The 27,303-nt window shown below is 35.3% G+C and overlaps 1 protein-coding gene and 1 pseudogene across 9 annotated transcripts in view; one reads left to right on the top strand and one right to left on the bottom strand.

Moving 5' to 3' along the window:
• The window catches only part of LOC128231199 (sialin-like), a 29,863-nt gene extending 2,665 nt beyond the window's left edge, over positions 1 to 27,198 (top strand). For 2 of the 9 annotated variants that reach the window (XM_052943700.1, XM_052943698.1), the window contains exons 2-12: positions 11,734 to 11,821; positions 12,231 to 12,475; positions 12,777 to 13,010; positions 13,244 to 13,331; positions 13,471 to 13,566; positions 13,746 to 13,891; positions 14,171 to 14,320; positions 14,493 to 14,625; positions 14,925 to 15,078; positions 15,335 to 15,425; positions 15,593 to 16,459. In XM_052943700.1, the coding sequence (XP_052799660.1) occupies positions 11,752 to 11,821; positions 12,231 to 12,475; positions 12,777 to 13,010; positions 13,244 to 13,331; positions 13,471 to 13,566; positions 13,746 to 13,891; positions 14,171 to 14,320; positions 14,493 to 14,625; positions 14,925 to 15,078; positions 15,335 to 15,425; positions 15,593 to 15,769 (1,584 nt within the window). In that variant the 5' untranslated portion in view covers positions 11,734 to 11,751 and the 3' untranslated portion in view covers positions 15,770 to 16,459. Of the gene's footprint in view, positions 1 to 2,668; positions 2,775 to 11,733; positions 11,822 to 12,230; positions 12,476 to 12,776; positions 13,011 to 13,243; positions 13,332 to 13,470; positions 13,567 to 13,745; positions 13,892 to 14,170; positions 14,321 to 14,492; positions 14,626 to 14,924; positions 15,079 to 15,334; positions 15,426 to 15,592; positions 16,460 to 18,999; positions 19,037 to 21,664; positions 24,006 to 26,492 lie in introns of those variants that run through there. The other 7 variants (XM_052943701.1, XR_008260310.1, XR_008260311.1 and 4 more) reach the window with 7 other exon arrangements.
• Positions 728 to 8,250, bottom strand: LOC128231102 (uncharacterized; annotated as a pseudogene).
• Positions 27,199 to 27,303: the final 105 nt, after the last annotated feature.

The raw sequence follows: 27,303 nt of genomic DNA on the forward strand, positions 1-27,303 counted from the left end.
TAAGTGTATTTGTTTTTAAGATTCACTATATTTACAAATGTACATGTATATCAATTTCAAGGCAGTTACAGATGAACAAAATATTAATGTGCAAGATGTACTGGTAATTATTAGAAACATGTTCTCTTCCTGGACAGTAGATAGGTTCAGTAGATTTGAGTTGAACTCACACTTATCACAATAGAAGTCATCATCACTGTCTACAGGTTCTTTACTGCACTCAGAGTGCAACCACTGGTCGCAGATGTCACACTGTACCCAGACACGTTCAATTCCCAAGAAGTTGTCCTCTGTCCAGCTTAATTTACAACAAATACATATCACGTTCATTTCGTTTGTATTATCCCGTTTATCATGTTCATTTTTCATCTTTTTCAGTGGACTTTGGCTCATCAGTAAAAGAAGTTTTCCTTGTGTATGTTTTTTTCAGAGTCAATTTAATGTTCTTAGATTTTTTGCCTACAGTTTTTTGCTAGATTTTGCACTATTAGATTTTGATTTAGTGTTTAACTTCAGTGCTAGTGACATGTATTTCTTCTTTGCTTCAATTTCCCTTTCTCTAAATGCTCTGATTTTACTCAAGCTTTTCAGAAACATAGCACTTTATGAATCAGATGATGTGAGGTTGTTTGGTAAGTCATCAATTTGTGATTTTCGCTTCAATTTTGTTCTGTGCAGCTGATAGGAATGTAAGTGCCTCCTTCAATGTTGGTGAAATAATTGAAGATTATTGATTTTCTGAGCTACACGCAGATGCAACTGTTGCTAACATATCAAGTCCACAGACAGGCTCATTCTCAACATTTGTTTCACTTTGTACAGCTGGCTTGCTTTGTACATTTTCAGATGGTTCACACACTGAGGCGGTTATAGGTTTGTTTGTCACAGTTTTGGGACATGTTGTCGATAGAAGTTTCTTGTAGACATAATAACACGGCGATTGTCCTTCAACATCATAGCCCTCTTTGATACGTTTAGTGTACTTGGCTTTTATAGGTGTTGTCAGCGCAGTTTCTAACTTTTCAAGAGCCAGCGATGATCCACTTGGCTGTTGATGATCAGGCTCTGGTATTTCGAGACTCGATTCTGTTGTGGATTCATCCAGTGATTTGGACTGTGCACTACCGAATGTGATACCTGGTTTAAGATGCTCATTTTTGATTACAGTACTAGTATCCACTGGGTAGATTCCGGATGAACGAAAGGCATTGATGACTGTTAAAGGCTTATAAAACAGAAGGAATTTTTTCAGCAAAGTTCTTTTTTGCTGATTGGTACACCAGGGCTGATTCTAGTATGGGACCTCACAACCTGGTGCCACCTTTGTTTCAGTGGTCCAAACACGCCTACATCCAGAGGCTGCATTAGATGCATAGCGTTTGGCACAATACGGTAAAGTTCGATGCCCCTTTTACAAGCTAGTTCAAATGCAGGCATGAATATGTGACTGCTCACACTATCTATCAATAGAGCCACTGGGCGTTCCTCACCAGCATGCAGATGGAAATTATCTAGAAACTTCGCAAATGTAGAGGCATCCATCCAACCCTTTTTAATGTAGGCTGTGTCAGATCCATACAAGGCACCCGTTAATGGATTATATCCTCTGGGTTTAGGTTATGGATATATGAAATATGGAGGCATTATTGTTCCATCAGCAGATCCACAAAACATGACAGTTAGACGTTGTTTACTGTGGCCACCTGTCAGATGAGGAACTTGAGATAGATGTTTTGCTCTTGTGGATGACTTTGCTTGACACACTTTCCATGCTGAAACCTGATTCGTCTGCATTCCAAATGCATTTCGGTTTGTCAATCAATCCTTTTACAGACAAAAAATCCCTGAAAGAAATGTACCAGTAGTCAGTTTTCTTTTTTGTTAGTTTGGCTCTACATGTTTCTAGTGAGTTTTCTGTTCTCATTTCTATAATGTGTCTGTTCCGCCTCATAAAGGCATAATACCGATCATATCCAGGTCTAAAGTTGACGAATGGTGTCTTTCTCTTATCCTTATTCACAACTTCCTGCACAAAGTCCAAAAACTCTGTTGGCTTTAAACCCATGCCACGGCTGGCCATTTCTTGCAGCCAATTAGACATTGCCTCTTCTTCATCTTTATTAAAAATGGGCATTGGCCCATTTCGCCTTTCTAAATCAACTTCTCCAGAAAGCCGCCTGTGTAAATAACCATAGGATACACCATAGTTCTGAAGCTTTTCTTATAGACTTTACCTTTTTTTTCGATTGCGATAATGGCTCGTCTACATCTCAGGGCTTTCCCGGGGGATCCATTTTGGTATTTCTTTTTAATACATTTAGCTTTCTTCACAGCTGGGCTTTGATGTTTTGGTTTTCCCATTTCTGAAAATAACAATTCAACTAAATTACATGTATTTCAAGACACAATACTAAGTTCAAGTAAATAAGTTGTTTTTTAAAGCTTAAAATTATATATCCTGGATATATCAAAATGATCATTCAAATAATTGACTTGAACATTAAAATGAAAATAATCATAAATATTCAATTTCTTTTGAAAAATACAACACATAAAAGCTGTTTGACAGCTCAAAATTCATTTGAGAAATTCCCCCATTGAGTATCAATTTGGGAGTCACGTGATCCGTAACTACCTGAACGATCAATATCATATCATAACATGTGGCAATTTACACAGGCGGCCGATATAATATTGGCTTATTTTGGGTCATAACGGACATATTTGTGAGCATGTTGATGTATAAATATGATGCATTTAAACAATACTTACTGGTAAGACTCCGATGTTTTCATTGAAACGCTATACTTTTCCCGTACTTTTTAAAGAGCTAGTGCTCATGTCCGATTGTCTGACACAAAAGAATAGATCATGAAAGTCGCAATTTGTAAACAAATAATCGTTTGAATTCTTTAAAAAGGTTAACTCTTCCTATATCAACTAACTGTTTAGGACAATATTTATTACAATTTTCATAATTGATTGTTTTCACCTGCTTTGATCCGGAACTAACCAATATCCCGAATACCACAAACAACTGTATGTAGTTCTGATTCCGTTACATGAGGTGTGAGATACATAGTAGATATACATATACTTTTCCCGTACTTTTTAAAGAGCTAGTGCGCATGTCCGATTGTCTGACACAAAAGAATAGGTCATAAAAGTCGCAATTTGTAAACAAATAATCGTTTGAATTCTTTAAAAAGGTTAACTCTTCCTATATCAACTAACTGTTTAGGACAATATTTATTACAATTTTCATAATTGATTGTTTTCACCTGCTTTGATCCGGAACTAACCAAGATCCCGAATACCACAAACAACTGTATGTAGTTCTGATTCCGTTACATGAGGTGTGAGATACATAGTAGATATACATAGCCCATCTTTGTTTCTAAATTATAACATAAAAATGCAGACGTTTTCGTTATAAAGAAAAAACCGCAACGTGTCGTTTTTAGCTCGACTATTCGAAGAATATGGAGAGCTATACTACTCACCCAAGCGTCGGCGTCGGCGTCGGCGTCACACCTTGGTTAAGGTTTTGCATGCAAGCACACATAGGTTTCTACACACTCAGCAACTACTTGAGGGTATTGCATTGAGACTTTATACAATGGTACACATCCAACCTACTTAATTAACCAAGTTAGAAAACTCCAGTTTGCATTTAATGCAAATAATAGGCCTTTATTTTTCGACTTAGAAATCCTGGTTAAGGTTTTGCGTGCAAGCCCACATAGGTTAATATCTCAGCAACTACTTGAGGTATTGCATTGAGACTTGATACAATGGTACTCAACCATCCAACCTACTTAATTTACCAAGTTAGATAACTCTAGTTTGCATTTAATGCAAATAATAGGCCTTTATTATTCGACATAGAAATTCTGGTTAAGGTTTTGCGTGCAAGCACACACAGGTTAATATCTCAGCAACTACTTGAGGTATTGCATTGAAACTTGATACAATGGTACTCAACCATCCAGCCTACTTAATTAACAAAGTTAAATAACTCTAGTTTGCATTAAATTCAAATAATGGCCCATTTTTTGACATGGAAATTTTGGTTAAGGTTTTGCAAGTAACCAAAGTTTTAGTCAATACCTCAGGGAATACATCATGTATTGCAATGAAACTTTACACACAGGCTCCCAACTATTTAACCTTCTTCTTCTTTAATCAAGTAAGATAATTCTATATTTCATATTATATAACCTTCTTCTTTAATCAAGTACGATAACTCTATCTGTCATATTGAAACTTTACACACAGGCTCCCAACTATTTAACCTTCTTCTTAAATCAAGTAAGATAACTCTATCTTTCATATTATATAATTTTTGCCCCTTTATTATGAGACTTAGAAATTATGGTTAAGGTCTTGCATGTTAGCTCACATAGGATACTATCTCAGCAACTGATGTATTGCAATGAGACTTTATACAATGGTATTCAACCACCCAACGTAATTGAATAACCAAGTTAGATAACTGTATTTTGCCAATATGGGCCCTTTATTATTAGACTTAAAAATTCTGGTTAAAGTTTTCCACGTAACCACAATTAAGTTAATATCTCAGCACATCATGTATTGCATTGAAATCTAATCTACAAGTGATCCATGCATGTTTCGCCAAAACTATTCAATCCTTACATTGAAAAGCGGCGGAATAGTCGAGCGCGCTGTCTCTTGTTATTCATCAGAAGAATCAATAATAATGTGGATCTATTGAAACAGGTATGCTATACTGTTTTATATTCTTACATAGTATACGGTTGACATTAGAATGTGTATGCTTCCTTTTTAAGGAATTTTGAATTTAGAATTAGCATACAAGTAATTAAAATCCAACCAAGATTCGATTGATTACAAACGGCAAACGGCCTTATTTTAAGTACTATTGATATGGTCATTGTTTCAAAAAAAAATAAAAAAACGCTTCTAGTGGTAAAAGTAGACATAATATACGATATGAATGTTGTGTTTTTTTATTAAATAATGTTTGCAGTGCCGTAGCTACACTCAGGCACACCGAGGCAGCTGACTCTGTGTTTAGGCATATAACAATTTCTATAGCTCTAAAAATAACTTTTTTCGACTTACTTCATTTGCCTCAATGTACACACCTTCAATCGACCAAAGATACTCCAGAATGCAGGAAATCGCTTCTTGCAAAAATAAATTCCGCGGGGGGGGGGGGGGGGGGGGCATACCTCCGGACCCCCATAGACCGTTCTGCCTCGGTGTTTTTTTTTAAGTCCGGCTACGGCACTGGTTTGTGATATGAATATTCCAGAAAAGCTTTTACAACCCAAAAAGAAACTTGTGGTAAATTTAATACATATGTGTACAGAAAATGTCATGCTGAAATCGCAATATGTATGAACATGCAAGCTGTTTATAAAGTATAATATGTTTATCAGTTAATTTAGGCATAAACAAATCCAGATAATTTATACCACGTCAACCATTCAAGTTTTAACCTTTTTAAATGGTAAAATGTGCACTGCAGCACTAGCTTGGTGTATTAAAGGGTGAGATGGTGTGTCAGAATTACGAGTATCAGTTTCTTTTTTGTATAGCAGTGTTCATTTACCTCATATCCACGATTTATATTTAACTGTAGTAAAGTTGTGTTCAACTTGTGTTTTAGTGACTTAAAATCTATAAAAATAACTTTAAAACGTGATAGTGAAATGTTTTGCAAGAGGTTTTATCCTACTTGGCAAGCATTATTACATGTGTATTTAAATGAAGCATATGTGTCATGTATTAGTAATTTTCTTAAAGAATCTGAGGCCGCGCGTCTTCCAAAGAGATGGGCGATTGCTTACATGGGAATTTGGTTTGGTGTCCAGGGATACGGGCTTAACACCAGCATGAGTGTTGCACTAAATAATACACAGATAAACCTCAGTGTGTGTATACCACGTGATACATTGCGTCATATATGCTACGTCGGAGGGCAACATTTTGCCTATATAAAGACTTAAATCAAAGATAACTTTTCTTTTACTACACCATTTTAAATAAAACAAAGAGCAGGCTATGCCGCTTAAAAAGCCCCGCCTTCGTTTTATTACCGGGATTTGATAAGGTGATTAGTTTCATCAAACACTTGACAAACCTGTTTCCAAAATAATGTTTTGCTCCGTCAGACGGGCGTATTGTGAATAGGTTTGTCGAAGTGTTTTCAGAAACCAAACTCTCAATCAAACTCTGGTAAAGACCGAAGGCGGGGCTCCGTAAGCGGCGTAGACTGTGCTTTGTTTCATTTAAAATTTATGGTGAAGAAATAGGAAAGTTATCTTTGTTTAAAGTCTTGATTCGGAGCAAAATAGTGCCTTCCGACGTAGGATTTTGTCGCAATTTACCACGTGGTATACACACACTGAACCTAATTCTCTGATAACATTGATCATGAGTCGACCACATTTATTGACTAAGATAACAAATTAAACGAAAACGGGAATTACGGAAATCTTCTTGCGGAGACTGTCAATGTCTACATATTGCAATGCGCTGCGATCGGTTCAGAATGACATATCCACAAGGGGTGGGGTCAATATGATGTATATACGGTAAGTCTTTTATGCTCGCCTTTTATCGTGACATGATTTTGTGACATAAAAGATAATGTTAAAGGTATTAACAGACATTCAAAAGTCAATGTATTTGGCTTCATAGTTAAATAAGAACTTGAATAATTTATGACGCATTAACTCATCTTTTCTATACCAAAACTTATTTAAATACGGTGACTAATTTAAACATCCATTACTTTTATCCTTACTCATTAAACTGGATAGATGTTGTGAGTGAATAATCCCGTAGCTATCTTTAACCTGCATGTGTGTTCGGTCTGATTTTTGTCCCTTGTTGTTGGTATATTGTGCAAGAATATCTGAGCAGTGACCTCATTAACCATGGAACAGATATATAGCTATTAAAACATAGTTTAGATCAATCCGTCCATAGCCCCCGGCAAAACCAGGGGTACTGCTTTTATTTTCTGAATTTATATCTTATTGTGTTTGAAGTAAAGTTCCTTGGTTTTCTGGTCGGAGTGCCATGTTGTCTTGCTGGCAATAAATTGTACAAAGGTTCGTTTTGTGTCACCTGGATCATCCTTTGTTGTGTTATTAAAACTATGAACGTAAACACATGTATAACAACGGAATCGAGCGTTATTTAAATCTGCTCAACACCGTCTTAAAAATCAAGGTATATTGTTTTTATTCTTGCAAGATTCTAAGAGTGCTTTGGATGTATATGGTCACGTATACACAAGTATATGGCCCACTGGTCGCGCATATTTGTGACCCGTGGACCTTTTACCTCATTTTAACGTGTTTAGCTCTATATATAAGAAGTGGTGTAGAATGGATGTGAAAAAGGTTACATTTTCTCTGTAGAATTGGTGTGAAAAATGGTTACATTTTCTTTGTATAATTGATATGTAGAAAGGTTTTCCCTGAAGGATTGCATTTACTCTAAATCAAGACGAGGAAACTACTTTCTATCTCAAAAACTAGGGAACTACCGACTTCGGTAAGTAGTGTGATATATTTGTCATCATATATAAAGCATTGCGTGTTTTTCATACCTTATTGACAATGAATCAGTCACATAAGAGAATTGACAATGTTAGTGCGGCAAATATCCATTTTTATTTCCACACTGGAATTTGTTTAATTTTAAGTTACTTAATTTAATTAATTTCTTAATTTCTAACTGAAGCATAGTTATCAACAATAATGAAATTTATAGATGATTCTTTTAAGAAATATGTTAAAGTAAACAGTTAATACAAAAAAAAATACAATTTTTTAAAGTCCAGATGTTAGAATAAAAATTCAATATGTTTAGTAATCCAATTTTGCAAGAACTTTAAAATGTCCCGTAAATCGTTTATATAGTGTCTCTGCGCCACTTGTACAAAAAAAAACAGGTTTTCAAAGTATTTTTTCACATGGCGCAAGGTTGGGTAAAATTCCACATTAATGTTTGTTAAATTTCATCTTGGGGCAAACTGTTGTTTATTTAGCAAAAACTGATAACTTACACCACTGGTGTACAAACATTAAAACACAAATACGTAATTAAATTACAGTATGTTAAAAAAATCAATAAATTCGCGTGTTTTTGTGACAGTTAGCATATTACAGCATTCTTAGCTGTTGCTACATGTAGATCCGTCCCTGGTTTCCTTACCTGCGAGGAAAGGTACCTTATGATACTCATAGTACTTCTGTGTTTGTACACTTTCTTTGGAGATACTGGAGTATCAAGTGAATATATCGGTACATATGTCATTATGACGCCCAGGTATCGTCGACGTTGTCTTATTGTGTTTGTTTTGGTATTTTTTCTATACAAGCTTGCATTATTCATCCAAATAACAGCATTTGAGATTGTATACTTGATAAACGGTTTAATTCCCAGTTCTATTCTATAAGCGTTCCAAGACGATAATACTTAAATTTAATGAAATATGGTATTAATAGTATTATTGTTTATGTTGTCATGTATGTTTTTCTTGTGTTTTATTGTTTTTCTGTTGTTGTTGTTGTTGTTGTTGTTGTTGTTGTTGTTGTTGTTGTGTTGTATTGTTGTTTTTTGTTGTTTTTTAAATACTGATTTTATCATGTATTCATAGTTTAGACGGTAATGCCTTTATGATTTATATGGTTGTTTCCCTCTCTCACGGAAGGTGTACATTTTCTCTATCGCTCAATTTGGACAGTGTGTTTTGATTTGTTGATGTTTCACTGTATTTTAGGTTTTCACCAATTTTTTTCGGATATCTAACACAGTTGCATTAATTCTTGGTATATTTTGCCCCTTGGTTGTAACAGAAGTCACAAAGAATGTGAGTTATTTAATTCATCTATATGTTACCCGTGCTACTCCAAAGGTTTGACTTTGAATAAATCCGGGCAGTGGAATAAAATATGAATAAAGTTATCTTTGAGATGTTGGCACCTCAAAACCTGACTCGAAAGTGATTTGTAAATATAAGAGCGGGAAATATGAAAAAAAAATGTTAGTATCTATTAATAAAAATAAATTAGTTGAAAAACCAGTTCTCGTTCACACATAATAATCACCCATGAGGACAGTGGACAACAAAATACACAACTGACCACTCAGTCACACTTGAGTTCGCATGTTAAATGAACCTGCTCGTTTCCTTAAGGGATTAACTTATTAAAATAAGACTTTGAAACCTGGGTAACATATATAATATTCAATAATGATTTATATTTAATATTTGATCATTTGCCTTTTGAAATAAAGATATCGACTGAGTTGACACTTACAGTTTTGTGATATATGTTAAGAATAGACAATTGGATTTTAAGTGAAACAATATCGTATCTGAGTGAGACTTTAAGCATGATTGAGATAATACTAGTTGTATGCATTTATTTTGTTTCGGCAAAGCAGCGCGGATTGGCGAATCGTCCTGTTGACTGATGCTGGGGCTTCTGTATTCGGGACCTTCGTGGAAGACCTCTTGGCTTCCAGTGAACTTGTTCCGGTCAAAGACCAAGCAAAAGAAATAAAAACATGAAGCGAACTTAAACAGCGTACACATAAGTTTGCTTGTGTCTCGTAAGCATGTAGTGCCCACTGGAAGACAAAAACAATTCGAAAAAGTGGAGAATGGCTTGTTTTGATTGTTTATATTCTTATAAGATGTTGTGAAATGGCTTTTTTAAACGAATTTGGCTATTATAACCGCTGGATAATAGATTGTTTGTGGTCGTTAATATTTGCATAGGCTCTTTATACTCGTTCAAATGTTTTCTGTATGTGGAAAAATGTGGAAAAGAGTTTGTCTATTATAGCTGCAAAAAATAAATAAATTACGAACGACAATTAACTAGTTATTAAAACTTAAAGTATGACAAAAATACATTTTTAACTTATGAAAGATGAATTTCAGTAACGTTATTTGGTGATAAAGTTACTTACGTCCGCAGTATGATTTCATCTGGTTATTTGTTCCAAGTGCAAGATCGTGATTGATTTTATCTAAATACGATAAGATAGAAACACATCGTCATCATTTTTTTTAAATTAATTTGTTAAAGGTTTTGTCACTTGTTTGTCACCCTTACACAAACTACTGGCAGAGGTAGGAGTTTTTTGAGGGGCAAGTAATTGTCCAAGTTTTCTGGTCCATCGATTTCGTAGAATAGATAAGCATAAATTACACTAGAATGGTCCATTTCAGACTAAATTTAGCAAACGTTTTCCCCTTAAATCCGTATAACCACGTTTAGTGCCTAATTCTATAGATTCCTTTGGAAGGTGGTGCAGGCCCTAATTCGTGCCAACAAATTGGGGCCCCTCTAACGTCGTTTTAACCGCCCCTGCAAACGTTTATTTATAATGAATGATACTCATCCTAAGAATGCAACAACAGTTCAAATTTTATTCAACCAATTGATAGATGAATCACGCGTATGTTGGTCATGAGAATAGCGCATTGTTAAACTCGGTTTGGCGGCAAATTATATATATAAAGGCTTCTAGATATTTTATTAATTTGCGCTATAGTAATTCAATTTAAATCTTTTATATCGGCAATCAGCTAATTAATTCCTTAAAGTTAAGATATACCTACTGATTAATTACCCTTTTTGCATCAAATTATCCACTGAAAACGGAATTAAAGGGTTAAAGCCTTATTCAATAAATGTCATGACATATGGTTGACGGGTTACTTTTAATATGGCGTGCTACATAAAACTTTAGTGGTTTAATCTTGAAACATAGCAACAAGTGACTGATTGCGTCACCAATGGCATCTGAATACTATGAATAACACGCTTGTTTTCGTTTATGTTCGATAAGAATTAGGTTTATGTTTATAAGTTCAATCCTTGATAAACATACCTAGTTTTTTATATAGTATATATGCACGGTGCTGTTTGTGGAGTTTTATGCTGTTGTTCCATGTTTCTTGTTTGTGACTTTTTGTTTTTGTGTTCTATGTCACTGGGGTTTACCCAGTGCCATTAAACGGGGTTTATTTTTAAACGTTTGGCTATTGAGCTTGTTTTTGTAGATTTTCACATAAGTATTCATCCTTAAAACGGAATAAAAAACGCACCTGTATGTGCCAAATATATGATTAACAGTTCACAACAGGCAAAACTACAAATTACAAAGCTGCGCATTGATTTTCTCGTCTAAATCATTTAGTTTGAACGGTATAAGATCGTTTTCGTCCGCGTTGTCGTCGGAGTCACATTTTCGTTTTCGATCAAAAACGGTTGAACAACTTGGTAGTATGTCTTGATATACACATTAAAAGTAAAGGTCAGTAGATGGCAATACTCGGTCGTTATATTAAAGGTCAATGGCATGGTAACCTTTATAAGGAACAACTCGTTTCAGATCTTCAAACTTACTTTGTACATATGTCATAACTGATTTTGAGTCAAAATGTCGAAGGTCATGGTCATAGTGGCTCACTATCATACGTTAAGAAGCGACAGGCGACATTTAAGATTCGCAGAGTTCTAGTATATAACAACATCCACAAACAATTAAAATCTATAGCGCAATACGCTTCCAAAATATTTAAAATGAAAAAATGCTCGTAGAGGAAATATTCTTTTGAATTGATATAAAAAAAAAACGTTAAGGAGCATGTTTTCACTGAACAGCTATTTTCATGAGGCCTGGAAAGGTATTTTTGCTGTTTTTCAGGTCCGCAATATAAGATAAATGACAAAGAAATTCAGCGATGGTACCGTATACGAGAGTGTTAAGAAAGAACAGGACGGAAGCAAAGATGGTACTGCTTATTGATCTTCTCGTTTTTTTTATAATTATATAAAAGTTATATACTATTTATTCATGTAAGTTAAACATAGACATGTCTTTCGTTTCGTGATACAACAAAACGTTCAGCATACATATAACAAATGTGGCAAGTTTAAATGATATAGAATTTCTCATATATCATCATTAAGATAGATGCTGTTTGCTTCATGTAAAGGTATTAAGAAAAACATAAGCAAATAATAGAACTATAAAATTAGATTTTTACACTGATATATTTTTCTCATTTAGATTATGATTCAAGACATTTTTTACCCTTGAGCATTAAGCTCGTCAATTTCATTTCAGGTTATTTGACGCCTTTAGTTTGTATGATTTCCATAGAATATATCTTACATATTGATTGATCAACTTTATTTCAGAGAGTTCTCACCCACCGTCGGTAAATAGTGTTTGCTGTCCGTGTCGACTCATTCTTGCTGGTATGGGCTTCTGGTACGGGGTTCTCTTTTATGGACTCAGCACAAACATGAGTGTCGCCATCGTGTGTATGGCTAAACCGCCTGATGGAAACTCCTCTGGGTATCAGATTTTGACAAATATTAGCATTGCAAACAATGACCTGGCATCTTGTGAGTCTACATATGACGAGCAGTTATCGGCAGAGGTCATCACTTATATCTTCTCGTTATATGATAATTATGCATTATTCTAATAGTTAAAAAATCTTGCTGTAATGATTAACACTGTAAATGTGCAGTAAATTAGTCAATAGTCTCAATATTGCCTTTAATTGACGATATATTTCTTTTCCTACGAATGATCACTTTTCTACAATATATTTATTTAACACATAAAAAGCTTCATTAGCAATTAGCTACTGCGTTTAGAAAGCGTGTTTGTCTATCCTTTTGATACTTTAATACAATATAAACGAGCAACAGTTATCTATATGTTTCCGATTTCAGACGGCGGAGTTTAAATGGAGTAAAAAGACCCAGTCCCTGATTCTGTCCGGTTTCTTTTACGGCTTCATGGTGACGCAGGTCCCCGGCGGCTGGATGGCCAGTCGGTTTGGCGGCAAGATAGTGATTGGCTTGTCAATGGCTCTAGCGTCCCTGTGCACTCTGCTGATACCAGTACTAGCAAGGGCAAGCCCATATGCTGTTGTTTTCGACAGAATCGTGATTGGAATTTCAAGTGTGGGTTTATATTTCAATTCTTCTAAATGAATGTTTAGATTTAATGAAACATTTTAAATATACCAATAATAAAATGATGATGATGATGATGATGATGATGATGATGATGATGATGATGATGATGATGATGATGATGATGATGATGATGATGATTTAGAGCATCTAAACAATTTATTTTCTTAGTTTGCATTTTTAGGCCTGTACTGTTGTTTGCTTGTTTCTTCTATGTCCAGGGCATTGCTGTACCAGGATGGTATGCATTAACCGGAGCGTGGGCGCTGCCAAATGAAAGAACTCGCTTTATCTGTACACTATGGATAGGTAAATGTACTTTAGATACAACATATGGTTCTTATAAGGTCGACGTTGATTGTAATATCCTGACAATTCATAACCATTTTAATTCATATTCAAATCTCAACGACGTGTTTTACATTAATAAATCTGAATGACATTACAGGACAAACCATAGGATCGGTTGCAGGAAATGCTATTTCAGGTTTTCTTTGTGTACACGGATTCGACAATGGGTGGGCGTCGATATTTTATCTTTACGGTAGGTTCGATCAAGCATTAATGTGAGTTCACATATATATATACCTATGACAAACGTGAAATTAAAAAATTTCTCCCGCGTCTAAAACCTTTTTAAAAAAAGACACTCCGATCTAGTTAAATTCACCATCAATTAATTTGTAACATATTAACATAATGTTTTGTGTTAATGACTGTTAGGAGCCTTTGGAGTTCTATTTGTGACGGCCTGGAGCTTACTTGTTTTCGACAGTCCCGAGCGTCATCCCCGGATAAGCCAAATGGAATATGTGCTCGTCAGATCTCATTTGACACAAACGACGGAATGTGCCGTGTCCAAGACCAAGGTTTAAACACAGTTATTACAGCTCGATTGGCAACATGGAATCCCAATTCCTTATGGTGTCATATCGAAATCACCACTGTTAATACAGACCCAATTGCTGTTTCATATCTTACCGAATTGATTCGCATATTTAAAAAAGATGTAAACATCGGGGTTCAGAGTAAGTCAATGCCTTACTTTACAACCACAGATCCCCCTCCGCGATCCCACCAGTCTACTTTTGGTAATTTTATGTGTTAACATCAAATGCACCAAGTAGATGCTCTGTATTATTTTTCAGAAAATGGCCATTCCCTGGCGGGATATTTGCACGTACACTCCGGCTATTGCTGTAGTGGTCATGCATGCCTGTGATACATGCACATTTTACCTAATACTTACATGCTTGCCACAGTATCTCAAGGAGGTTCTCAAATTCGATATTCAGTCTGTAAGTGCACGTTTTAATTATATAACTTACTTTCTTTTGTTTCATCTTATCAAACGCTTCTAGGAGCCACCTTTCATACTGACCAATTAGACTATTTATGTTGATGAACAGTGTTAATTTAACTACCAAGTTTATCCATAGATTATCATTATAGTGAGTCATATTGTTTCAGAATGGAATGTACTCTGCCTTGCCTTGGATCTCTATGCTGGTCGGAGTTATTCTCGCCGGTATCGGAGCAGACAGTTTTCGCGCGAAAGGCTGCTTTTCGGTAACGATGGTGCGAAAACTCTTTCAGGTCTCAGGTTAATACGGCTTTTTGACAGTGTTGCCTTCAGCCATATTGCATTTTCGAAATACGATGTGAAATATAACGTTCAATAAGGTCAGGTTCATAAGTCCACCTCACTAAAAATGGAAAAGAATTGAAATCAAGGCAATTAATTTTAAGACAAGAATTTATTCTTGTTAGTCAGGCATAATCCTTCCACAAGTGTCAAATTTTGCCATACATCATCGGCTTTTAAGCTTAATGTTTCATCTTTGATCCCCATTGCAGTTCTCTTACGCCCTTACCGTCATAGCTCACACCACTTTGTTTCAGCTTCGATCGGCTTGGCAGTGTTTCTCTGTGTTGTCGGATTTCTCACGTGTGACCAACGAGGCCTGGTGATCGCTTGTCTGTGTGCGTGTACCATGCTGGAAGGCCTTGGATTTGGCGCCGGATATACGTGCAACTGGGTCGACATGTCGCCAAGGTAATACACGTTCCATTTTCGTGTCTAATCGACGGCATACAAATCATAGGATCGTTATAGAAAATATGAGATGCGAAAATAAAAATCACAAAACTGTTTTAAGACGTTACGGTTATCGGAATGTTTAAAGAAAACAATTCTTTGTCAGGAAAAAAACATAAGTGATTAAATTTCATAACTTTAAAGTCAACAACTGCGACCACGTTAAAGCTAATGACAATATTTTAGTTACTTTTGCGATTTCTACCCCGCATAGGTTTGCTTCTTTGCTATTTGCTGTGTCCAACACGTTCGCCAGTATTCCGGGGATCGTAGTTCCACTCATCGTGGCTGAATTGACTGAAAATGTGAGACTCCTTATTTAAATTCCTATCAATTACTTTCCTGTCTGTTATTGTGTTTTTTGTGTTGTAATTTTTAATAGATTTTTGGATTTCATCTTGTCTTCAGTATATTTTAGCACATGTTGGACAGGCCTAGGCTCTTTTTTGCTATATAATGTGTACGGTTTCAGCAAACTAGCGAGGATTGGCGTGTTGTTTTGGTCGGAGCGTCTGTGATATCCGTGCTAGGAGCCCTCGTCTATGGGATGTTCTCTTCCAGCGATCTCGCCCCCTGGTCCGGACAAGAACATGCGGAAATGGAGGTGGAATCCACTGACAGTAAACGATGTTTGGAGACGATTGCATGATTTAAACATGAATATGGCTTTATTAAAAGAAAAAAACAAGAACCATGAATGTATGATCTCTTAAAGAAACAGGATCTTATTTTTTACTATATAATGTATGATTCGTAGTTTGATCACTTCTTATGGTAAAACAAAAAACAAATTGTGCATAAGAGTTTAACAGTGCATCTGCAATATCAACATTTTCGCAATTTTAGAGGTACAAAAATTGCGGTATTTCCGTTTACAAAATTTATTAAAAATAACCTTATAAACTTAAAATGTTTTTATTATTTAATAATACTGAATTTAAATATTTATTAATCGCAAGGGGAATGAAATGCTCGTGAAAGTTGAAACATATGCATTGTCCTTCCTTGCTTTAAGTTTATAAGGTTATTTTTAATAAATTTTGTAATTAAAATATTTTGTTTATGCTTATTTGATTACAATTTAGGAAATTAGTTACTTTAATATTTTTTGCGGTATTTGTGCCGTGTCAAAGAGATGTTAAAAGTCCAGTCTTATTTTTTTTTATCAATGTTAAGTACTGTTTGAATCGTTGTTGAGCGCATGAATATAAGACATTATTATAGTACTATTCTTATACTCAGTACTTATACTTAGTTTTAATCTCGAAAGAAATAAATACTTTTATTTCGAATAAATATGTTGAAAAGGAATGCATGTAATATATTTTCGTGACTAGTTGTTTTTGTCGTTTTATGATTTTTGTGCATCCATGAAATGTGATCTTGTGAATGTTTATTCAAATTATGCCACTGGGGTCATTACTGGCCACGCCCCGGGGTTCTCAAGTTTGGTGTACTTAAATAGGGAAATTTTGGAAAATCTTTTTGTCTGATACCGCTAGGCCCAGACTCTTGCTATTTAAAAATGGCAGCAATTAGTGGTACTCTACCAAGATTGTTCAAATAATTCCCCTAGGGTCGAAACTTGCCATGCTCCGGGGTCACAAGTTTTCTTGAGACTTATATAAGAAAAACTTTCAAAATCTTATTGTTTCAAACTACAAGGCTCATACCTTTGATATTTGTTGTGGAGCATCATATGATGGCCTTCTAGCAAGACAGTTGAAATTATGGCCATGGGGTCAAAGCTGGCCCCACCCCTTTTGACCTACTCTCTTGTTTTTTAAGCTACAGAAATGAAATTTGGACCATGTGTACAGTATGAAAACAAATATGTATGTCGTGCTGGGATGATCTTGTCTGTGACCTTTTGACCTACTTTCTTATTTTTGACACTACAGCAATGAAATTTGGACCATGTGTACAGTTTTGAAAACAAATATTTATTTTTTAATTTGATGACCTTGTTTATGACCTTTTGAAATAATGATTAATTTTTGAAGCTACAGTAATGAAATTAAGACCGTGTGTACAGTTTTGAAAACAATTATCAATGTTGTCTTTGGGAGACCTTGAATGTGACCTTCCGTCCTTCTTTCTTATTTTCAATGCCACAGCATTACAATTTTGACCATGTTTACAGTTTTGCAAACAAGTATCGATTTTGTTCTCGGATGAAAATGACTGTGACCTTTCGACATACTTTCTTATTTTTGAAGCTTCAGCAATGAAATTTGGACCGTGTGTACAGTTTTGCAAACAAGTATCAATGTTGTCCTCAGATGACCTTGATTGTGACCTTTTGACATACTTTCTGAATTTTGAAGCTACAGCAATAAAATTTGGACCATTTGTACAGTTTTACAAACGAGCATCGATGTTGTCATCAGATGACCTTGACTGTGACCTTTTGACCTACTTTCTTGTTTTTGAAGCTACAGTAATAAACTTTCGATCATGTGTGCAGTTTTCAAATCAAATAATTATGTTTTTTAGGATGATCTTGGAAATGACCTTCTCACCTACTTTCTTATTTTTAAAGCTACATCAATAAAATACGGACCATGTGTACAGCTTTGCAAGTAAGTATCAATGTTTACCCCGGATAAACTGGATTGTGACCATTTGACCTACTTTCTTATTTTTGAAGCTACAGCAATGAAATCTGGACCATGTGTACAGTTTTGAAAAAAAAACAGTATCAATGTTGTCCTCAGATGACCTTGACTGTGACTTTCTGACCTACTTTCTTATTTTTGAAGCTATAACAATGCAATTTGGACCATGATTACATATTTGAAAACAAATATTTATTTTGTACTTTGATGACCTTGTTTGTGACCTTTTGACCTACTTTCTTATTTTTGAAGCTACAACAATGACATTTGGACCATGTGTACATTTTTGAAAACAAGTATCAATGTTGTCCTCGAATGACCCTGACTTTGACATTTTGACCTACTTTTTTATTTTTGACGCTACATAAATGAAATTTGGACCATGTGTACAGTTTTGAAAAAATAGCATTTATTTTGTACTTTTATGACCTTATTTTTGACCCTTGGACCTACTTTCTTTTTTGAAGCTACAGTACTTTTTGGTCCAAAATCATGAGCGAGTTCCTTTAAAACATATAATTCTCCTTAAATGTGTGCTGTTACTAGTATGTACATGATTTGGATATGAACTACGGTCACTGGCACATATAAAAGAGTTCATGCAACTAATCTGCTTACAACACTTTCTGTCCTCCGATGTTGAACGTGCAACACTTTTAGCTAACCAAAACACAATACGTTTCAAGTGAACTATATGTGTGTTGCCTACTACCCATACATACATGCGTTGGATTGAAAATGACCTCAAGAGCTATGCCAGTAGAGCATAGGCCCTAATGGGCCTCTTGTTTTTTTGTTATATCAATAGAACAGAAAGAAATATACCAGATAGGAACTTATTTTAAAGATTGACCAGCCTTGCAGTTACCTATCTCACTTTTCAGAAAATTTTAAGTGGCTCATTCTTGAGATATGCATTGAAATATGCTCCAAAATGGCCATATTTTAGCATTATGCCGTCTCACTTATAATAAATATTATCAGTACAAACTACTCTTAATTTAAATAAGAAATGTTACATAAATTGGTACGGTTTTATTCAGACTTCTGTAAGTTTTGTAGCTTTATGGCATTTGTCATAAATTATGGATTTTTTAAGTAAAACACTATCAGCAGTGGTTTTGTTTAATCACTAATAATCAAACATATTGTTAATGCTATATTCCAATAACTGGTTTAAAATGACAGTTAATTGAACTTACATTGATATTAATCATTCAGGTTTTTTATTATGGTAAGGACAAACACATTTATGTTTCAGGACTTGCCCAGGTTTAGGCATGGACGATTGTTCTTTGGTAATTATTGAAATTTAAAATTATTTAGTGTCTGTAACCATCAAAAGTTTATGTTGCAATAGTTCATTGTTTCTCACTTCAAAAGTAAAAATCCCACACTGGCTAATGTTTATTATTGTAATGTCCAAGAGAATTGTAGTGCTGTGTATTAACATAATCAAAACGTACTACTTTGAAATGGTTACAGACATTACACAAAAAGGATAGAAATGAAAGAAAAAATTCACTATTCTTTTTATCACTAACTCTAGAGAAATTTCCTTCTTTTATGGTACAATTTTGCCTCATACATTGAACTTTTGAGTCAAGTGCAAAAATGTGATGCAATAACTCTTGCAATGAAATATTGTATGCTTCTTGTGGCATTGCTTTATGAACAATTTACTAAAGACCAATGTAACCTGTTTTTTATCCTGGAAGATTTCACCTATTTATTTTTGTGTGTTCCTCACCATGCTACAACCCAAAGATACGGAAAGATGACAAGAACAAACATCTGATGATGGCACATGTATGTTTCTATTGTTCGCACAATACTACACTGTAATGTGTAGTGTATGTTACCAATATCCCCTGATTGTTAGTCTATGACCTTTTCCCTCATATGTGTATGAATTGAAAAGATGGTGTGTTTCCTTTTCCAATATTGATGTTTAAGGCATAATATTGAGACATTTCTGGCTGAAATTATAAATATTAATATAGATAAATGTTTTCATATCGTAGATTTCTAACAACTGGCACATTTTTCAATGATATCTTTAAATACACAATGGAAATAGAGTAGTTTTTGCAATAACTAGCATGGGACAAGTAAATTCCAACAAGATATCTGGGAACATGAGTATATAATATGCCTGTAGGTTTAGGTTTTCTCTGCATTATTTTATTTTTAAACCTTGTTTTTAACTATCATTGGGCATGACAATTCAGCTGTATAAGAATAGGGGCGGAATAGGAACTCGTCATTATGTTGGCTAAACGTCGGCAATTAACCATTATGCCGACATCGGCCCGATGTTGAGCCGTGTTGCACATCTGACATCGGCCCGATGTAAATGCTGATTTGAAACTCTATACACATGTTTTCACCATGGACAGCTGGGTACCAGCAATTTGTTAAAATATCATTATATTCAACAAAGCATGGTAGCGGCCGGTGCCTTATTAAAAATGTACTAAAACATTGTGTCGCATGTAGCTGCAAAAATATCACACCTTTACCTAAAACATTTATCGGAATGTTGGTCAGTATCTGCAACATCAGGGATGTTGTAATCCTTCAATTAGCTTAAATATCATACTTTCTATCAATAGGTTTTGTCCTTGACGTTGTAAATAGTATCTGAAAAGTCTTGCGTTGCATGTACCTCCTAGTATTACACAAGCACTGTTGTACCTTGAGCGGAATGCAGGTTAAAAGTGCAAATGCTCATGTTGCTATTTTAAAAAAGCGAATCTAACCATTCCTGTGGCCAGTCGGCGTTTGTGATTTATCACCCCTTCTGTTATCACTCTAGTTGACAAATGTGGAACTTTTCTACAATGCAAGTGTTTGTGAGTAATCAACTTTTTAAATGTTCACCTAAGCAGCTTTGGTAAACTTTTTGAGCAAGTTTACCGGTGTTTACAATTGTAATTTTGCTCCAATTTCGGCGAGAAATCAAAGAAAACCAAGTTTTATTATTTTAATTTCGAAACAGGGCATAACCAATCAGTAGAATAGTAACCATAGTGAATAATTGTGTGTATTTTTGCAAATACTTCGATACAATTTTTATAACAGCTTAAACAGTGCACGTAAAATAACCCTGAACTTTGACTTTTTTGTATGTTTTGTATCCCTTTAATTACTAAAAATGCACCGTATTCAACAGTTAATATGCAGTTAATAATGTTGCATCAGCTTTAACATTGTAGAAGTACCTCTAAAATTGCGAAAATGTTAAAAAATGAGATCCTGTTTCTTTAAGAGATCACACATTCATGGTTCTTGTTTTTTTTTTCTTTTAATAAAGCCATATTCATGTTTAAATCATGCAATCGTCTCCAAACATCGTTTACTGTCAGTGGATTCCACCTCCATTTCCACATGTTCTTGTCCGGACCAGGGGGCGAGATCGCTGGAAGAGAACATCCCATAGACGAGGGCTCCTAGCACGGATATCACAGACGCTCCGACCAAAACAACACGCCAATCCTCGCTAGTTTGCTGAAACCGTACACATTATATAGCAAAAGAGAGCCTAGGCCTGTCCAACATGTGTTTAAATATACTGAAGACAAGATGAAATCCAAAAATCTATTAAAAATTACAACACAAAAAACACAATAACAGACAGGAAAGTAATTGATAGGAATTTAAATAAGGAGTCTCACATTTTCAGTCAATTCAGCCACGATGAGTGGAACTACGATCCCCGGAATACTGGCGAACGTGTTGGACACAGCAAATAGCAAAGAAGCAAACCTATGCGGGGTAGAAATCGCAAAAGTAACTAAAATATTGTCATTAGCTTTTACGTGGTCGCAGTTGTTGACTTTAAAGTTATGAAATTTAATCACTTATGTTTTTTCCTGACAAAGAATTGTTTTTTTATTGGATATTTTGCCTGTTCTGCATTCCAGTTGATTTGCTGCGTGCTGTTAATATGACCATCATCTTCATTCACCACTGGAGATTCAGGGCGTATAGAAATACAAGAAACAAGTGATACATCTGTTAAAGCAGCTCCACAGACAGCTTGGACAACATCAGAAAATACTTCTGGAATTCTTGAAAGTCCATCGGCGTCAACATTTAACTTGCCTGACCTGTAACGCAATGAAAAGGTGAAATATACTAAAACCGCAACCCAACGGTGACTAGCTGCATCCAACTTTGCTGTAGTGAGAATATATGTCAAGGGATTATTATCAGTCACTACTTCAAAAGTATTACCAGATAATCATTGAACTTTTCTGTTACAGCCCATTTCAAAGCAAGAAATTCAAGTTTGTGCGCAGGATATCGCAACTCAGTTGACTTCAAACTTCGACTAGCGTAGGCTATAACACGCTCTGTACCATCATTTTGTTGTTCCATTCCCAAGTTCCAAACTACAGGACTATTTCTGCGCCGTTTACTTTTCTTGCCGTTTTACTGTAACCTTTAAGCAATGCATTTAAAGGATTAACCATCGAGGCGAAGTAAGGAACAAACCTTCGGTAATACCCTGCAAACCCTAGAAATTGCCTCAACTCTTTCACATTCCTTGGAATCGGCCACTTTTCAACAACTGCAGTCTTCTCTGGATCAGTATGAACTCCTTCGGCAGAAATGGTGTGTCCTAAATAAGAAATTTTAGACATGAAAAGTTCACATTTGGAGGGTTTTAACTTTAATCCATTGTCTGATAACCTTGATAATACTGCCTCCAAACACTTTACATGCTCATCAAAGTTCCTGGAAAAAATCAGAATATCATCTTTGAAAACTAAACATTCACTAAGGTGTAATTATCCCATAGTTTTCTCGCAAAGACGCTGGAATGTCGCAAATGCATTGGTCAAACCAAACCATTCTATTCCACTCGTAAAATCCAAGATTTCCTACAAAAAAAGCTGTGTACTGCTTGCTATCTTCTTCCATTTCAACATTCCAGTACCCAGATCTCAAATCAAGTTTTGAAAACATGGTAGAACCTACTCATGTATCAACTATATCATCAAATCTTGGTAACATATAAGCATCTTTCCTAGTTTTAGAGTTCAAAAAGCGCCAATCTATGCAAAATCATAGACTACCATCTTTCTTTCTAAATAAGACCACATTGCTTGAATAAGGACTATCAGATTCCTTTATGACCCCTGCCTCCAACATCTCCTTAACATGCATACGAACCTCTTCATACATTCCAGGGGATATCTTCCTGTACGGCTGCTTGAATAACTTAGCATCTTCAAGCACAATCTTATGCTTAAGAAGCTTAGCGCAACCAATGCCTGTTGGCCCAGTGGAAAACACATGTTTCCAGTTACCAAATACTTCATGGACTCTAAGGAGTTGCTCTGGTGTCAAATTATCAGAGTTGATTTTAACACCAAGATCTGCTCCTATTTCTTCATGAGTCGGGGAACTAGGTTACTCAGAGGCCAAATTGTCAACAACGTCTACTTCGGTTATCTGGCAAACTGTTACTTTAGGTTTAATGAGTATAGATATATTACATACAGCAATTCTAGCAAATGACCCTGACTGCTTCATCTTAACAAGCCGTGGACAGACAGTATAGCCAGGATTACCATAGTTTGGATTTTCTGTCACTACTTTTGTTATCTTGGGATCAACATTTCTTGCAACACATGTTAGAGTTGAAGTTTGTTTAGATGCTAATCTCACAGACTTTTTACCATTCAACTTAACATCATATGAAGTGTATCTCAAACTGTCTACTACCAACTGCCACGCCTCGGGTAATTCATCAGATGAGCAATCACGGAACAACCGAATCACATTTGTACCAAGAATAATGGGACAAGAATAACTTGTTATCGGAGACTACCAACAATGGTACATACAAAGGAGCACTCTGAAAATCAACGGATAAAGTACATTCAATGTAACCTAAATAGTCAATTTTGCACCATTTGCTGCCGAAATTTCCAATCAAAGTTTCTCCAATGGTTTGATTACCGGATTGGTTGGCATTTCATCAAGTGAATTCTGTGAAATTAAAGAAATATTGGCATCTGTATCAATCAAACATTCCAACATGATCTCATTAATTAAAACCATAGTGTGATTTGATTTGCTCACCAGACGTGAAAACAAAGTATCAGGACCCTTACTTTCACCAGCCCCTGTATGGTCCACAGCAGAAGCGGTTACTCTTTTGATCCTGTCCAGAGCCCCTGCCTCTACCTCGATATTGCCCATATCCACCCCTTCTGTTGTTCTGAAAATCATTAAAGAAAGATTGATAAAAAGGTAGGTTACCTATCTGTTGACCTTGTGTTTTAGGTCCTAATCGTCTCAATAATTTGCCAATCTTCGACTCATATTTTATCTCTATCCTAGTTTCGACCTTAGAAATTTTATCTTTCAAATTTTTTTCAAACTAATTAAATCTATCATTTAATTTTTGTTTCGGATGCTAAAGCATGTGCATGGGCTTGAGTCTTCTTCGGTGCTGCTACCGACAGTGAAATATCTTTCTCTACAGTGCGAATTTCCCTAAACAAAGAATTGAAATCAGAAAGAGTGTCATATTTGTGCCTGGTTTGACTTTTCAACTTTTCACTTTTCAAAAAAGTCCAAATGTTTTGTCGTAACAGATCATTTTTTGATTGTGGAGACATATGCCCATTTTCAATTGCAGTTTGTAATAATGTTTCTAACCTGCATGCAAAGGATGTGACATTTTTATCAACCGCAGGGAAACTGACCCTCTTCACCTATGAAACTTCTCAGGGGTGTGGACTTTGGTCGTGCTGAAATATCAAAGCTTCAGTTTCAGCCATATTTCTACAAACTGTTAAATAATACAGTCAAGAATATTTTGAGCTCATTTAAGGAATGAATTGCGGGGTTGATGTCTTTATCGGGGTATGAACGCAATTGGGTTGCTCAATGTGTGTGGAGTCCGAAGGATCCCCGTGCGCTCAAATCCCCGATAATGACATCAACCCCGCAATTCATTCCTTATATTTACACCAATAGTTCATTATTTCATTCAAGAATTGTTAAAAAAACTACTTCATTTCATTTAAGAAAACCTTTCAGTAATCCGTTCTTACCTATTCTGTAAATAGAACGACCCGACTATAACCGGAAACATTTTTTTTCAAATGACGTCACAATAACGCGGGAAAAGATCAACCACTTGAAATCACTTTAAAACGTAAAAATTGAAACATTTCTGGCACCAATATATTTAAAATATAATAAACTAACACTTTCTAAAATGTTGATCTATATGTTACGGAACCTACTGACACAATACAACCAATAACAAGATCAATAGCTTTCATGTATATTGTTATGCTATGAATTACGATCCGAACATATCCGAAGATGTTGCGTTCATCGATTGATGAACACAATTGCCGAAAGGCAGTTCATTTAAGGAATGGAAGTTGAGGTGTAAATATTAATAAATGAATAGCACTTTACGGCCGACTTTACTCAATATCAGCAAGTGTCAATATATCCCTCTTAATACCTTTCTAATAACCAAAAACACCCTATGCATGTAGAACCTAATTATGTTGTGACTGAAATTTCTTTACACTGAAAACGCATATTAGACAAACAAACAGAAAATTACTTCATTCACAGACCTCAGAATTAATTGGCAAATACAAATGTTAGTCGAACATGAACAGTAAACACTTTAAATTTTCAAAAAATAAAAAATAAACTTTTTTACTATTATTCAAAATCTTCACTGCCACAGCATAATCCTATATGTTTTTTATATTTGGTATATCAACCATATAAAGTAACCGGTTGTCCGGTTCGATTCCCGGCCTGGACGCATGTGAGTTTGGTTAGTGGTCACCAAGCCGGACTAGTGGGTTTACTCCAGGTTCTCCGGTTTCCCCCACAACACAAGACCACACTCCCGTGCAACATCGTGCCAACGAGAGTGACTTAGTATAAGCTATCATAGCTTCCTTCACAATCGTTGTAAAATATATAATGGTTAAAGTAAGTTACTTTCTGAAATATCTCCTGCATTCATAAATTTACGTTCATGCAGCAGTACACTGCTGTTCAACAAAGTTCAGTTGAAACAACTTCAAAAATAAAGTTTAGAATGATGGGTAGGACTCGCCCTCACCATGCCACGCCCGGTTGACTGAATGCCGGGATTGCCATTGTTACCCGTGCCCCGTCTCTTAGCATTTACAAGGAAGGTTATGTGTTCAGATTCATACTTTTTAAACTCCAAAGGTTTGACTTATAAATCCGGGCAGTGGAATAAAATATGAGAAAGTTATCTTTGAGATGTTGTCACCTCAAAACCTGACTCGAAAGTGATTTTTAAAAATAAGAGCTGGACATATGCAAAAATGTTAGTATCTATTAATAAAAAAATACTTTAAAAAGCTGTTCTCGTACACACATAAAAATCACCTATGAGGACAGTGGACAGCACATTACATGTACAACACAACTGACCACTCAGTCACACTTGAGTTCACATGTTAAATGAACCTGCTCTTTGCCTTAAGGGATTAACTTATTAAAATAAGACTATGAAACCTGGGTAACATATATTATATTCAATAATTATTAATATTTAATATTTAATCATTTCCCTTTTGAAATAAAGATATCGACTGAGTTGACACTTACAGTTTTGTGATATATGTTTAGGATAGACAATTTTATGTGAAACAATGTCGTATCCCAGTGAGACTTTAAGCATGATTGAGATCAAACTAGTTGAATGAATCTATTTTGTTTCAGCAAAGCAGCGCGGATTGGCGAATTGTCCTGTTGACTGATGCTGGGGCTTCTGTTTTCGGGACCTTCGTGTAAGACCTCTTGGCTTCCAGTGAACTTATTCCGGTCAAAGACCAACCAAAAGAAATAAAAACATGAAGTGAACTTAAACAGCGTACACATACGAATGCTTGTGTCTCGTAAAGTGTTATGCATAGCATGTAGTGCCCCCTGGAAGACAAAAACAATTCGAAAAAGTGGAGAATGGCTTGTTTTGATTTGTTATATTCTTATAAGATGTTGTGAAATGGCTTTTTTAAACGAATTAGGACTCTTTGGCTATTATAACCGCTGGATAATACATTGTTTGAGGTCGTTAATATTTGCATTATACTCGTTCAAATGTTTCCTGTATGTGAAAAATGTGGAAAAGAGTTTGTCTATTATAGCTGCAGAAAATGAATAAATTATTAACTAGTTATTTAAACTTAAAGTATGACAAAATACATTTCTAACTTATGATAGATGAATTTCAGTAACGTTATTTGGTGATAAAGTTATTTACGTCCGCAGTATGATTTCATCTGATCAGTTGTTCCAAGTGAAAGATTGTGATTGATTTTATCTAAATAAGATAAGGTAGAAACACATCGTCATCATTCTTTTTAATTAAATTGTTAAAATCTTTAAGCACATAAATGTACACTCATGAAAATAAATGCACCTTGAGACCCGGTATGTTAGGTTTTGTCACTTGTTTGTCACACTGACACAAACTACTAGAAAAAGTAATTGTCCAAGTTTTCTGGTCCACCGATTTCGTAGAATGAATATA

The sequence above is a fragment of the Mya arenaria genome, chromosome 4, assembly GCF_026914265.1.
Source record: "Mya arenaria isolate MELC-2E11 chromosome 4, ASM2691426v1".
NCBI classification, from domain to species: domain Eukaryota; kingdom Metazoa; phylum Mollusca; class Bivalvia; order Myida; family Myidae; genus Mya; species Mya arenaria.